Source organism: Mauremys reevesii, linkage group 7 (assembly GCF_016161935.1).
Source record: "Mauremys reevesii isolate NIE-2019 linkage group 7, ASM1616193v1, whole genome shotgun sequence".
NCBI lineage: Eukaryota > Metazoa > Chordata > Testudines > Geoemydidae > Mauremys > Mauremys reevesii.
In genome coordinates, this window is record NC_052629.1 from 117609566 (window position 1) to 117624848 (window position 15283).

At 43.8% G+C, this 15283-nt stretch overlaps 1 protein-coding gene across 1 annotated transcript; it reads right to left on the reverse strand.

Annotated features, from left to right (window-relative positions):
- Window positions 1-1311: 1311 nt before the first annotated feature.
- On the reverse strand, window positions 1312-14298 carry ARL6IP5 (ADP ribosylation factor like GTPase 6 interacting protein 5). Its single transcript, XM_039481140.1, has 3 exons — window positions 14075-14298; window positions 2002-2219; window positions 1312-1604 (listed from the first exon to the last, which is right to left on the reverse strand). The coding sequence occupies exons 1-3, from the start codon at window positions 14248-14250 to the stop codon at window positions 1432-1434; spliced, it is 567 nt and encodes a 188-aa protein (XP_039337074.1). The 5' UTR covers window positions 14251-14298; the 3' UTR covers window positions 1312-1431.
- Window positions 14299-15283: the final 985 nt, after the last annotated feature.

A 15283-nucleotide genomic window follows, 5' to 3' on the forward strand; every position in this document is an offset into this window, starting at 1 on the left:
AGAAAGACAAAACTTCCAGTAAATACTGATCACTCTGGAACATTTGCATGGAATGAGGTGTTCAGACTCCTAAACAATTCATTTCAAAGAGACACCATGTGTATGCGCACACACACGACTATATACATGAACTTTGAAGAGGTTTTTGGGTATCTGCTACACCTGCCATGTAGATCAAGTCAGTTACAGATAAATACTTCATAAAAAAGGAGAGATGCAAGAGTGATAGTTATACACTATGTTAATCTGCATACTTTTTTCCATGCATATGGTTTAGGTCAAGTTGAAGTTTACTGAAGAGATTTGTAACAATAGCTCTTGAAACTAATTACTTACATGAATTTGGAAATCGTTCTAAGAATACGCAATTTGTTGTTTTTAGTTATAAGTCTGAAATCTAGTCTTATTTCCCCTGAACAGAGCCACAAGTGGAATAAGTTAGCAAAATGTATGTTTTAGCCAGTGTCTTCTTTAAACTGGAAGCGAGTCAGAGCACAATTTGGACAATGAGGTAAGTCCTAAAATCTCAAGCGACAGTTCTGTTTTTCAAAAACACAGAACTCCAAATAAGATAATGTCCTAGCTATTCTTAAAGTCCAGTTTGTTTTAAATCACAAAACCCCACCTTATAAAGTGTGAAATTGTGGCTCTCTTGAAGTCAATGGCAAAAAAAAAAAAAAGCTTCCATGGACTTCAAGAGAGCCACGATTTCAGAGACACATGCGCCTCTTCTACGGAATTCAGTAAAATCTGCGTAGGTGTATTGCGGGCAAAGCTGGACAAGGCTGCTATCTAGTTTACATATGTTGCTCATTTAGACTTTGATCTCCTGCTATAAGAAAATGTTACATTTCGTGAACGGACTAGGAGCATGTGAGGTGACTTGTGCACTCTGGTCAATTTATTCTTTCCATTTGCTACTTCAGATAAGATGGCTTGAATATAACCTACTTGAAAAAGACATGACACCCCCTAGAGGGTCTTTTAGGGGAGTTGGAGGGTGGGGAAGAAATGAAAATAAAATGTGTATTGGCAGAGCTTTCAGCCAGTCCTGACTCTGGCAGATTTTTGTCTGGTGACATTGTTAGCCAAGTAGTGCACTAAACAGCCCTCCCACCCCCACCCCATACCATCCCTCCAATGAAGTGCATTATAAATACTTAGACATGACACTGGCTACCAAGAACAGGTTCAGAGACTGCAATTCATGTTTGTTTCTCCCTTATCTCCCTGCCAGAAAACAAGACATTATAGAAAGGTGCCTCTCTCCTCCCCAGTCTTAGAGGAGCCCTGAATAACTTTGTGTACCTGTATCTTGCCATTGTCAATCTGTACAGTACGTGCATCTCAGACAAATTGAAAGCAAGCTTTGACAAGAGTAAATAGCAACTAAATTCCTGCAACAGATAAGAATGCCATATTATGTGCCCCTTATTCCTTCACTTTAGCGATGTAATCAGCCAGTTTGTTGATGTTCTCTTCCTGCTGTTCAAGGGCATCAAGTACTATGCCCATGGGGGTCTTCTTCAAACCTATTCCTTCCATTTTATTCTCCAGTTTGTTCTTTATGCTCCGAAGCCTCAGAGACGCATGGATAAATATCACTAAGAACAGAAATACATGTTTGTTAACTGACATGCCCCCATTTAATACCTAGTTTTTTAATGCTCCTCATCTGGCACTTTGACTCTGTAAGTGAGCTGACATCCAAAAGTAGGAAGCTGGAAGTCTAACACGTATGTACTGATATGGTCTGCTTAAGAAATCAAGTATGTATATGTCCTACCTCCAATATAGTTTATTGTTCTTAAAAGGAAAACTATAGATTCCTCCAAGTTTCACTTGCTAGCAGCCTTGAAAGTCAATTGTAGAAATGTGTTTTGGGACAATTTTTAAAACCTCAAATTTCTTATATTAAGTGAAGCCAAGCATTAATTCAGAGTGAATAGACTTGAGCTTTTAGTTCTAGTCATGGGAAGAGGGGAGAAAAGCTATACTTACACAGTAGAGGAAATGTTATCCCAAATATGAATACCATGACACCTCCAAAATAGGATATCAAGAAGTAACTAGACAGCAGGATGGCTACCACAAACGCAGTTGGGTACTGCTTCTTGAACTTGCGAAGGATGTCTTTGTTGTGTGATGCCCACACAAAACCTGTGAACACCAGCACTACTACAGTGCCACCAAGGATCATGTTCAGTGGGCTCAGAAATCTGGGGAGAAAGTGAGGGAAAAAAGTGTTTGAGCAACATCTTCATTTTAGAACATACGAGTTACGCATTCAGTTTGAGTGTCTCACTATTACACGAGTAGGAAGATGGAGACCGTTGACAAGGCTTATGCTTCAGTCCTCAAAACCCTTATCAGCCAGCTTCTGACATTCACATGTCGTGCTTTGTTAGCCACAAGTTGTCATGCAGAGACCATAAGCCATTGGTAAGTGATGCACTGAATTCGTATTGTTCTTGTGTGTATTTACACACACTATTCTCCCCTGCCCTAGTTTTTGGAGGAGTTCAGTACTCATGAAAGCAAGGAACTCACATGTGGCTAAAGAGTCCTGACAGGAATCACTGTCAGCACATCTAAACGCCACCACCCATTTCACTCCTGGGCCTTTCCTGAGCAGCATATGACAGTAATGCCAGATGGTGTGATGGCCTAGTGCTTGCTGGGACTTGTCTTCTCCATTTGTGGCTTAAAACAGGATCTAACCTAGTCTTCAGGAGGTGATAATGCTAGTGATTACCCACTGTACTGCCTTGAGCTTCAGATAAGGTTCAGGCCAGGATGTTTCATTTCTATTCCCCCTCCCCCGACTATATTATGCAGAATGGTACTTTGACTTCTATTTGTATTCTAAATCTTCAGATATAGTAAATGTAAGAGAGAAGAGATGCAGAGATAATCAAACTCAAACCCCCAAATCAGGACAGTCTGTATCCCTATGTAGGGCAATTACTTTCATCAGCATGACAGGTGCAAACTGCAGGTAGGTGTCTCTCAGGGTCAGAAGGAACTAGGGTCTAGGACAGAGTTGATGGACCTGTCCTCCATAAGCTTAATTCTTTTTCTGAGCCATTTATACTTTTGGCCTTCACAACGTCCCCTGGGAATGAGTTCTACAGGTTGACTGTGCAGTGTGTGAAGGAATACTTCCTTTTCATTGTTTTAAGCCCATAGTTAAGAACAGTTCTGTTTGTATGACCAAGATGATCCTGATTTGCCACTGTCAAATGGGGTTTATCTCTACTACAGCAATTCCAGTATTTCAGGCCATCGTTCATCTCAGACATAACCAGATGCAACACTAAAGCTAAGTGACCTGCCCACACTTACATCAGCAGTAAGCTTGGTGCATCCTGTTGGACAACTGCTGTAGCATATGGTAGCATTTATAGTCTGTCCTTAACAGCCAACAAAAACAAAGAGCCATTTCATACACATTATCTAGTTACACTGGCAGTATTTGTATCCACTACTCTGACAAAGGGTTCTGTAGGAAAGGGGAAAACTAATCACTTTTGTTTGAAACAACTCATCTCCAGTTTCCTCTGTAGATCAGCTGTCCCAACAAGGATGGGACAACTGGGCTGAAAATAAAAACCCAAGTTAGCTACCCACCTGCTCCTGTTATTCATGTCTGAGCTCCAGCATGGCACACAGGAACTCTGATAGGGCAGGCCTGTTTGCAATATTTGAGTCATTTGTCTTGCAGTCAGCCACAGACTATATTTAGTTTAAAACAGTCTCTTAAGCTTCCAGGCTGGAAAAAGTGACCAGCATTACTCCAGGCAGAAGTTATTTTAAATCTGTGCTCTGCTGCAGCAGGATTTCTGATCAGACTATACTAGTAATGCTAGTATATATTTTTTTGAAGTCTAAATACACCTCATTTCCCCCTCCACCAGGAGGATTAGCCTCGTTAACTTCTATGAGAAATGACCTGCTCTGTTTAATAGTTTGCCAGTAGCCGGTCACTAGATTTGAGTGCAGGAGGTAGAGCCTTGTCCCCAGTTAAACATTTGTAGGAAAGTTGATATATTCTACTTCAACATTCAGAAGCTTTTATTTATTTTTCCACTTTAGAAGTTGGGGGTTTGTATAAATCACTTCCACCCAAGAACATTAATGGAAGAATATTTTTCTCCCTATTGACAGGTAGTTCATACCAAATCTCTACTTTACATGTTTTTTAAAGCTGAACTTCCTCAGCTGCAAGTGATCCCACAAGACAGCTTTTCTGAGGAAAGAGTTAATCTGAAGTACATGCTTTCTGAAGTGGGATGAATTGCAAAGAGTACAAAGAAGCAGTGAGTGTAATAAGTATCAAATGAGATCATTCAGAGCCACATAAAGGCAGATTAGTAGTAGTGCTGTCCAAAGAACATGAATATTCGTGTTGTGAGCCATGTGGTTCAGATTCCTCAACACTGTTGAATTCAATTTGGATGTTGTGTTATGCCATTTTCCCCGTAACATCATCACTGAAATCTATTTGCATTATGCAGTACTCCTTCCTGCTCCCGCAGTGCTACAACAGAATCATGCTCACAAGAAATAAATGCCATCAGAGAGAAGGAGTAAATCCAAACCTATAGGCTGAAAATCTGTAGTTACAGTGGTGTTTGGAGGAATTGTAAGTAGCTGGGCAGAAGACACATCTGACCAGCGAGATGATGTTAAGAGGAGGTACTGAGTTGTTGAAATCTGAATTCTAAGACAGATGGCTTGCAGTTATCACAGGCTACAGGTTAGGTTTTCCTAAGACTACACACACACACACACAATCCAATGTCTGTTTATATTTTAGAGACATACCATGCTACCTCTCATCTTGGTAGCATATTTTCCATAATGGCCTGGTCAAGGGTGTAAATCAACATACAAAAAAGTGAAGGTGATCAGTTGCACAGAGAGGGGATAGCCCAGCTGGCTAGTTTTTCCAGCAGCTAAGAACTCAAATAGTCCTTTTGTAAGAAGAGCTGGCACTAGGCATAGGCAGACTAAGCAATTGCTTAGGGCCCGCTATTAATTATTAATATGTGTGTGGGAGGGGGGGGGAGAAGAGATATTCCTGCTAATGGCCCCCAGTGGGTTAGCACCAGCACCATTTGTAAATTAATGATGGCAGACAGTGCTCCAGTGAGTTTGCTCTTTTACATGAGTCTAGGCCAGGGGTCGGCAACCTTTCAGAAGTGCTGTGCCGAGTCTTCATTCATTCACTCTAATTTAAGGTTTCGTGTGCCAGTAACACATTTTAACGTTTTTAGAAGGTCTCTTTCTATAAGTCTATAATATATAACTAAACTATTGTTGTATGTAAAGTAAATAAGGTTTTTAAAATGTTTAAGAAGCTTCATTTAAAATTAAATTAAAATGCAGAGCCCCCCGGACCGGTGGCCAGGACCCGGGCAGTGAGTGTGCCACTGAAAATCAGCTCATGTGCCGTCTTTGGCATGCGTGCCATAGGTTTCTTACCCTAGTCTAGGCAGAGGACAGTTCAAGAGGTGGTACTGTGTCAAGCTTTTAAAGTAGGGATGCTTTAAGAACAGAGCTAGGTTGACCCTGTGCTTTATTTAGCAGCTGTCACACCTGTCAGCTTGTTTTGCTTTGCACATGATCTTACTTCAGGAAAGTCTCTACTAAAACACTGGCAGAACCTTTGTTTCTTATTATGTAGCAGAGCTTTTTGCTAACTGCCTTGTGACTGTGACTAGGCTCACCCTCAACACAATATCATCATTTAGAGGGAATACATAGAAAAGATATGCACCCTTTCTCTAGAGGCCCAAGAAAGTTATGCCTCTGTTCCCCCGCGCCCACATTCCAGTACATGAGCAGGCATGAGTTATTTCAAGAGAGCACAAATTCAAATTCTGCCCTCAGTTACATCTATGCGATCTCACTGAAGCCAGTACAGTTTGCATAGGTTAAACTGATGGTAGAATTTAGTGCTGTACATTTAAGCAAGTGGGATTGCCAGGTGTCCGACCGGAACACCCGGTCGAAAAGGGACCCTGGCAGCTCGCCCTTAAAAGTCCAGTTGGCAGCACAGCAGGTGCCCGGCCTGCCGTGGCTCCCCGAAGCAGCGGCATGTACCCCTCTGGCTCCTTAGGTGTAGGGGCAGCTAGGGGGTCTCCATGCGCTGCCCCCGCCCCAAGCACTGGCTCTGCAGCTCCCATTGGCCAGGAATGGGAGCTGCAGGGGTGGCGCCTGAGGCTGGGGCAGCATGCGGCTGCTTGAGGTAAGTGCTGCCCAGAGCCTGCATCCCTGACGCTGTGCCCCCCCCACACCAACCCCCTGCCCCAGCCCTGATCTCCCTCCTGCCCTCTGACTCCCTCAGTCCCAGTCTGGAGCACTCTCCTGCACCCCAAATCCCTCATCCCTGGCCCCATCCCCACGTCTCCCCCCCAACCCTCTGCCCCAGCCCACAGCCCCCTCCTGCACCATAAATGCCTCATTTCTAGCCCCACCCCAGAACCCACAGCCCCTGCCCAGAGCCTGTACCCCGCACCCACACCCCAACCCTCTGCCTCAGCCTGGACCCCCTCACATACTCTGAACCCCTGGGCTCCACCCCCCAGTCTGGACCCCCTTCCTGCACCCGAAATCCCTCATCCCCAGCCAGAGCCCTCACCCCTTCCTGCACCCAACCCCCACAAGCTAGCCCAGTGAAAATGAGCAAGTGAGGGAGGATGGGGAGAGCAAGTGGGGGATGGAGTAAGCAGGGGGCGGTCCCTCAGAGGTTTTTGGTTTTGTGCACGTAGAAAGTTGGAAACCCTATAAGCAAGCATAATAGGGATAACATTTCCAACCCTTATGAGTTACCACAGATGTGTTACTACTGGGTGAACTAAGTCTATTTAACATTTCAGACACCACTAGCATCCTGAGATCTCAAAGAGCTTCACATACATGAAACAGCTACTGAAGCACCATCTAGGAATAGAAACCAGGAGACCAGCTTCCAATATCCCTCTGCTAGTGCCACTACTCACCATTCCCTTAGATGCTTCCCAAATTTTGCTTTGTCATGTAGGAGGCTAACCGGATTGAATATGGATGTATTTTTTAAAGAAACAAAATGGAAGTGCTGCTCACCCTCACTGTTTTTATCCTTCCAGTTGTGTGGGGTTTTTTTTAAGCCCAAATCCTCCAAGCTATTAAAAATAAAGTGGCATTTTGCTGCTTTGGAGTGATCTTCTTGCATAGGGAATTATTCCAACTATATCGATCAGCTAACATGATGGGGGGAGAGTAAAGCGGTTTTGTCAATTGATAATGACTGTGCAGTAAGCTAATGGAAGAAGAAAAGAATCAAAAGGACCAGGGAGGGGGGAGAAGAGAAGAGGAGAATGCAGGTTAAAAACAAAAAAAATCACAATGTGAGGCTGCAGGTAAGCAGACTACTAAGCCATATCAGAACAGAGAGATAAGGTGGGTGAGGGAATATCTTTTCTTGGACCAGCTTCTGTTGGTGAGCAAGACATGTTTTCAAGCTACATAAAGCTCTTTGTTGGATCTGGGAATTTGGGATATGTACTAAGATGAAAACAAATATTCTAACTTCTTATGCTAAAGTATGTGCTGTTTGATCTTGTATTTAGCTATGACACTTCTTCAGATCTGGGAAGTGTACTAAGAGCTCTATGTAGCTGGAAAACTTGTCTCACACACACAAACAGAAGCTGGTCAACTAAAAGATATTACCTTACCCACCTTGTCTAATATCCTGGGACCCACACAGCTACAACAGAACAGACAGCTGTTGACTTACACAGCAGATGAGGGGCTCTGGGATCCCCAGCTCATTTTACACTACCAAATTTTATAACAATTTTTACATGGTGTGAAGGCTCTAGTAGCTAAAATTTAAGTGTTCCAAAATACTGTGCAAGTTTAACGGAATACACAGTGATTTGACTTTTACTAAGGCAGCATCACTAAGGCATAGAAACCCATTAGGCAAGATTTCATTCTCCTGCCAGAGTGGGAGTCCCCCATTAGGATGCAGGGATGGTCTAGGTCAGGGGTCGGCAACCGTTCAGAAGTGGTGTGCTGAGTCTTCATTTATTCACTCTAATTTAAGGTTTTGCATGCCAGTAATACATTTTAACATTTTTAAGACAGTCTCTTTCTAGATGTCTAACACCGATAACTAAACTATTGTTGTATGTAAAGTAAATCGGGTTTTAAAAACATTTAAGAAGCTTCATTTAAAATTAAATTAAAATGCAGAGCTCGCCAGTCTGGTGGCCAGGACCCAGGCAGCGAGAGTGCCACTGAAAAATCAGCTCGCGTGCCACCTTTGGCATGTGTGCCATAGGTTGCCTACCCCGGTCTAGGTATATTTGGTCCTGCCTCCGCGCACAGGGATGGAAGAAACGACCTCTTTGAGGTCCCTTCCCAGCCCTATATTTCTATTACTCTGATCAGAATAAAAACTAATACTGTACAATCTTCATGATAGGACAGATCTAAAGTTGAATGTTTAAGAAGATATTTTTAGATCTTTAGGGTTTTTTTTTTTGGCTCTGTTTGTACAGCACCTAAAACAGTGGGGCCCAGAGGCTCCTGCTGAAATACAAATTAATAACAAAGGCACAAAGAACAGTTAAGCACCCAATTCCTATTGATTTTGGAGCCCTAATCAGATATTGAATAACTTGGAATAGCTACAAGGATTCAGTGGGAGACAGATTCTTAATATGGAGCTATGTTGCTGTGTAAGCCCAGCCTTGAAAAATCAAGTTACTGTATACAATGTGTTTTAACACAGAGCAGCACTGATTCATTCCCACTGGCACTTTTATTGTATACGTAAGCAACTATAATAGCCAAGAAATGTTAGCTTCTAGTTTCTGGATTCACAGTTTTCTACTTAGTCCTGGGGGACTCACACATGATTTTTTTTTTTTTTTTTAAATGCAGTGTTGTTATAGACATGTTGATCCCTGGATTTTCCTTTTTAGATATCACACAGGAAGTGTGCACATAATAGACTGATTACTTAGTGGCCTTTATACTTTGCCGTCTGGGACCCCCCCCACCCCAATAGCTTTTATGGGATAAGATTAGTGTTCAGATGGTACTGTACCATATGATGGTTCTCTATTAAACTAGGGGGAAGCTATACAGAGGTAATATTTCAATTTTACAGTGTGCCCAGCATAAGGGATCCAATAGATGCAGCTCCTTATCCCAGGTAGAGGTATCCTGTACTCATCACTTGAGGTTTCAGAGTGGTAGCCGTGTTAGTCTGTATCAGCAAAAACAATGAGGCGTCCTTGTGGCACCTTAGAGACTAACAAATGTATTTGGGCATAAGCTTTCGTGGGCTAAAACTCACTTCATCAGATGCATGGAGTGAAAAATAAAGTAGGACAGTATAAATATACAGCACATGAAAAGATGGGAGTTGCCTTACCAAGTTGGGGAATCAGTGCTAACAAGGCCAATTCAATCAGGGTGAATGTGGTGCGTTCCCAACAGTTGACAAGAAGGAGTGAATATTAGAGGGGAAATTATTTTTTGTAGTGAGCCAGCCACTCCCAGTCTTTATTCAGGCCTAATTTGATGGTGTCAAGTTTGCAAATTAATTCCAGTTCTGCAGTTTCTCGTTGAAGTCTGTGTTTGAAGTTTTTTTGTTGAAGAATGGCCACTTTTAAGTCTGTTATTGAGTGTCCAGGGAGATTGAACTGCTCTCTAGGGTGACAGATGTCCTGATTTTGTAGGGACAGTCCTGATTTCGGGGTCTTTTTCTTACATAGGAGCCTATTACCCTCCCCATTCCTGATTTTTCACATTTGCTGTCTGGTCACCCTAGTGCTCTCCTGCTGGTTTTTGAATGTTACAATTCTTAATGTCTGATTTGTGACCATTTATTCTTTTGCATAGACACTGTTGGGTTTGGCCAATGTACGTGGCAGAGGGGCATTGCTGGCACATGACATATCACACTGGTAGATGTGCAGGTGAACGAGCCCCTTATGGTGTGGCTGATGTGGTTAGGTCCTACAATGGTGTCCCTTGAATAGATATGTGGACAGAGTTGGCAACAGGGTTCGTTGCAGGGATTGGTTCCTGGCTTAGTGTTTCTGTTGTGTGGTGTGTAGTTGCTGGGGAGTACTTGCTTCAGGTAGTGGGGCTGTCTGTAAGCCAGGACTGGCCTGTCTCCCAAGGTCTGCCAGTGAGGGATTGTCCTCTATGATAGGTTATAGATCCCTGATGATCCGCTGGAGAAGTTTTAGTTGGAGGCTGTAGGTGATGGCTAGTGGTGGTCTGTTACTTTCTTTGTTGGGTCTGTCCTGTAGTAGGTGACTTCTGGGTACCCTTCTAGCTCTGTCAATCGGTTTCCTCACTTCCCCAGATGGGTACTGTAGTTTTAAGAACACTTGATAGAGATCCTGTAGGTGTTTGTCTCCATCTGAGGAATTGGAGCAAATGTGGTTGTATCTTCGGGCTTGGCTTATATGCCCAAATAAATGTGTTAGTCTCTAAGGACTCCTCATTGTTTCCACTTCAGGTTGGAAGTCCAATGAGTTTCCATCTTATTGTCAGACTCAATTTACAACCATAAAAAAAAGAGAGGGTTTTTATGGTTTTACTAGCAATGTATAAGACACAATTCCTAAGAAATGCTGATCATGTTGCCTAACATCACCACTACCCCACCACCAAACTATTCCAGCATAGAGTATAGAAACACACAGCCCAGGGTTACAGACACACCCAGCTTGAATGAGATTAGTTAGGCTACTCTAAAACAGGAGTTGACCATGGGGCAAATTTAGCCCTGTTGAGTGTAAGAATTTTGCACACTGCAATGGTCCTTTTGCAGAATCCTGTCACTGCAGCCTTATAAAAGCTCTTGTGCAAGTTAAACCTCATCTTCAACGGGGTTTTCTAGAAGACATAGAGGCATGATACAGCACTGGATTGCTGCCCAGTGAACAGTTAAGCATGGAGAATTTAGACAAATGACTAAGTCTATGATTTATCAGCAGAGCTTTCTTTAGTTTTCCTGCTCAGCACACTCAGTATTTGAATTGAATTGGTGAGGTCAGCCACAATCTGTCCCACATTAAAAAGGGCAGCTTTATGCAATGCACACCCAGAAGCATGGACTTTTGTTTTTCCATTAGAACTAGATCTTCGCTAAAATAAACGAGTTTTGCTATTCCATTCAATGGCAGCAGGATCAGCACTCCTAGGATGCAAAGTCTTCACACAGTATGGCGCATAACTCAGGAGCAAGAAGATCTCAGACTCCAGATGTGCCTTATCCTGGTGTTGTCACTTCAGGAATTATTTTTGAAAACTAAATATCAGAACAGTTAATGTTATGGATCTGTGCACCATGCCTGCTGGGGTTTTTATTGGCAGATTCAACACATACATGCAGCTGGAAAATGAGTAATATTCCTCTCCCCCCGCTCCAGTTACAGGTAGATAATCCTTATTCTAGAACAAGGGTTCTCAAACTGGGGGTCGGGACCCCTCAGGGGGGGTCACGAGCCATCAATCTCCACCCCAAACCCTGCTTTGCCTCCAGCATTTATAATGGTGTTAAATATATATATAAAAAAAGTGTTTTTAATTTATAGGGGGGAGGGGAGAAAACGCACTCAGAGACTTGCTATGTGAAAGGTGGCCCCAGTACAAAACTTTGGAGAGCCACTGTTCTAGACTGAGGATTTGAGTACTGTAGATCTGTAGGGAAATGATTGAGACGACCAAACAGGTTCAAGCTGTGGTGGCAACAACAGTTTATAGTGCTTTTGAGACCCTTGGCTGAAAAGTACATTATGACTAATGGGTTTTCTGCCTTTCAGAACTGAACATTAGCAACCTGAGGTAGAGAAGAACTAACACCTGGCCAACACACAAAGTTGCACTGATTTACCTAACAGTGAGACGTTGCACTAGTCTAAACTAAAACTACTTGTCTATTCTAGCTATGCAAGAATGTTGACAGTTAAGGGTAGAGTGAAGTAAGCCAGTGCAACTTGTGTGTTTAAAGAAGCACGAAGTAGCTTGCTCAAGGTGACAGAGCTGGGAAAACAACCCAGGAGTCCTGCCTACTAGTTCCATGTTCTAAATCACTTGACCATACAACACCCCTATACTCCCAGTTACCAGCAGCCTTCAAGCTTAGAACAGGTAGAAGAAAAAGATATTCTATTCCATGCTGCCAGTTCCATAGCTAGTAGGCAAAGTAAAAATATCACCCACTTATGAAGACTACTTCACCTCTCAAAGTTAATTGATGCCAATTGAAAAAGTGTGGTGTTGACTTTCAGGAGGCTTCAGATTAGGCCATACGTGTTAAGGGCCTCAAGGAGTCTGACTGGATGCAAGTTCTTTGCTTTAGCAAGTTTTCATTCTGGTTTAATGTTTTAAATGAACTATCTGACATCGTTACAACAAGGTGGTGCCCTGGCTCATAGGCTTAAAGACAGACCTGATTCAGACAAAACACATGATCCTTACCACCCCCAATTCACTATTTAAGTGCTCTGGATTCAGATAAGTGTTACTACTTTACCTGCCTGGAGATGATAATTGCAAATGATTTGGTTGGTAGATTAAGAGGTCCCCACCCCCATTACCACTTCTTTCTGCATCTGCTTCTAAGACACCTTAACTCAAATCTTACAGCAATACTCTAGAGGGAGCCACACCAGATGCCCATTAGAAAGGGGTACAATACTTTGTCCAGGAGCAGACAGGCTCCATAGTGCAGTTGTGCTCAGAGTACACCAATACCCAAATGAGACCCCATGTGCAAAACAATCCTGCTCTTATCATTGAACTTACAGCACTGACTGCTTCAGGGACTGATCCTGCTCCCCCTCAACAGACCTGGAGCCCTGTCCTGACCTCAGGCACAACAGACACAACACCATGACTGAACAAAATTGGTCCCTTGCAGTTTATGGAAAAAAAAAAACCACACACACACACACCCCAACCACGCACCCCTTTCACTTTCTAAATCCCAACTTGCCTGATTCTGCCCTATGGCTGGTAAACCTTTAAGCAGAAAGCACATCACTGCAGAGGAAGTGGTTTTATTTTTAACAAGAAAAGCAGAGTTATGAAGAGAGCGACAGCATCCAGTTCATAAACTCAGTGTTGTTTTTTAAGACCGAGCAAGACTTTAAATTTTTTGATTGGCTGTTTAGTTTAAAACTATAGGTCTCCAAAACAAGCGCACACACACATACATATATACACACACACACACAGGCAAGCAACAGCAAACCGAGAAAGAGGGAGACTGGGGGGAGGGGAGGGAGGAGCTGTTTTAGGACTCCTACTACACAACTGTGCTTTCGAAAGGAAGCTACACCAGCAAACCTTCCACTGAGTCACACCCTTCTGTTTTTGTGCCAACTATATCAGATGAACAGAACCAACGCTTCTGGTTTAAATTCAGAAACCAAGTATGTTTGCTGCCTCCCTTAATACAGCCAAGTTCTTGCACAGTCCGTTTAGCCTAGGCTGCCATGCAGCTGTAGGCCTAACGGATACAATTTAGATAATGCTTTCCCAGCCAGAAGAAGAACAACTGCTGAGACTTGTGCTGCGGCCCTGATAACTGTGCAGCCTCCACTGTAAAAGAACAGAGCTGAAAGCGCTGCATGGGTGGGTGACACATTGACACAGCCATCAATGTCCTGATCCTAAATCCCACTTTAGAACCGTGTCCGCTCCACCCAACAGCCCAGGGAAAAGTTGCCTCGCTAATCCCTAGGACCCAGCTGAACCCAGCCCTTGCAAGTCGCAGGTGCAGGAGACCAAACCAGGGCAGCCCAGAGAATTCAGGCGGCCTGGGGCAAAGCAATTTTGGGGGACCCTTCCATTAAAAAAAAGTTGCAATACTATAAAAGACTATATTCTCGTGGGGGGGGGGGTCCCTGTGGGGCCCAGGGCAAATTGCCCCCCAGGGCAGCCCTGGACCAAACCCTGAGCTTCCCCTCCCGGCAGCGCAGACAGGGGAAGGAGGGGCGCCCCTTTTGCTACCGACCCCCCACCCTGCGCAGGAGAGAGGCAGACTCACCCCACGATGGAGATGACCACGGCCGCCAGCAGCAGGTAATTGGTCTGGTAATAGAGCAGGTTGCTGACCACCCTGTTGTTCCATTTGGAAACGTCTTTGAAATCCGGCCAGGCGAAGCGCTCGAAGCCGGGGAAGAAGTCGTCCCAGGCTCTCCGGGGTGCGACTTGCACATCCATCGCTCTCCCCCTCCGGCTCCGTGCGCCGCGGCGCGGCGCGTCAGCTGGGCAGGGTTCAAGAGCTCCCGGCAGCGAATCAGCGCCGCCGGCTGGCTCAGCTGGGCGGGCAGCGACCCCGCGCCGGCCCGGCCAAGCAGCGGCAGGAGGGGGTTATTTTCCTGCTTCTTCCCTCCACTTCCTCCCCTGTGGGTTGTAGCGGGTGGGTGGCGGTGGCAACGTGACCGAGACGCGATGTGGCAAGCACACGGGAGCGGTATTTTAAATGCCACATTTGCAACAAGGATTCTTCCCCTTGGGGTCTATTTGTTGTTGTTATTGTTGCAAAACTGCCTTTAAAGTTAACCCCAATGTGCCTGCCGTTCAGTGGATGAGATTGTAGCAGCCGGGCGAATTTCGCCAGGGGCGGAGAAGCTCAATCATTTAATAAAATCACATTAATGAGCCTATTGGAGAATTGTTGCAGGCCTTTAACTGCTCATCAAACCCAGGAGAAATCTACAGTCAGGTCAGATGATTAAGAGGCTAGGGATTATTTTGTACATTACTGTACTTACTGAAAACGGGGAGGGAGGAGCATTAGTTTAAAAATATACATATTTTTAATTGACATGAAATTTTTACAAAGTGTCAGATGAATACATATAAAGCAAACGTGCACTCAAATTAGCATAAGCTGTGAAATTCTTATTTTTCATAAAATATTTTACACCAATGCATTTGATGTTTTATAGCACATACAGGCCACTGCCAAAAGCTTGTTTGTTCCCTTTGTTCAATAAGCTGTAACCATCAAAACTGAAATTAACATGCTGTTTTAATTGAAATCACTTCATGAATTCTAAACTATTCATGTTGCAGAAATGGACTTGAATTCAATGCGACTCAGGTAATGGTGATGGCTAGTTCCAGCCATCAGTACATCAGCAAAGGTTGATTCCATTTATCCAGTTATCTTGTTCTTTTTGAGCCTAATCCCACTTCCATTGACTTTAATGGGAGTTGGATCAGGCCTCACTTTAGCCCTGGTTTCAAC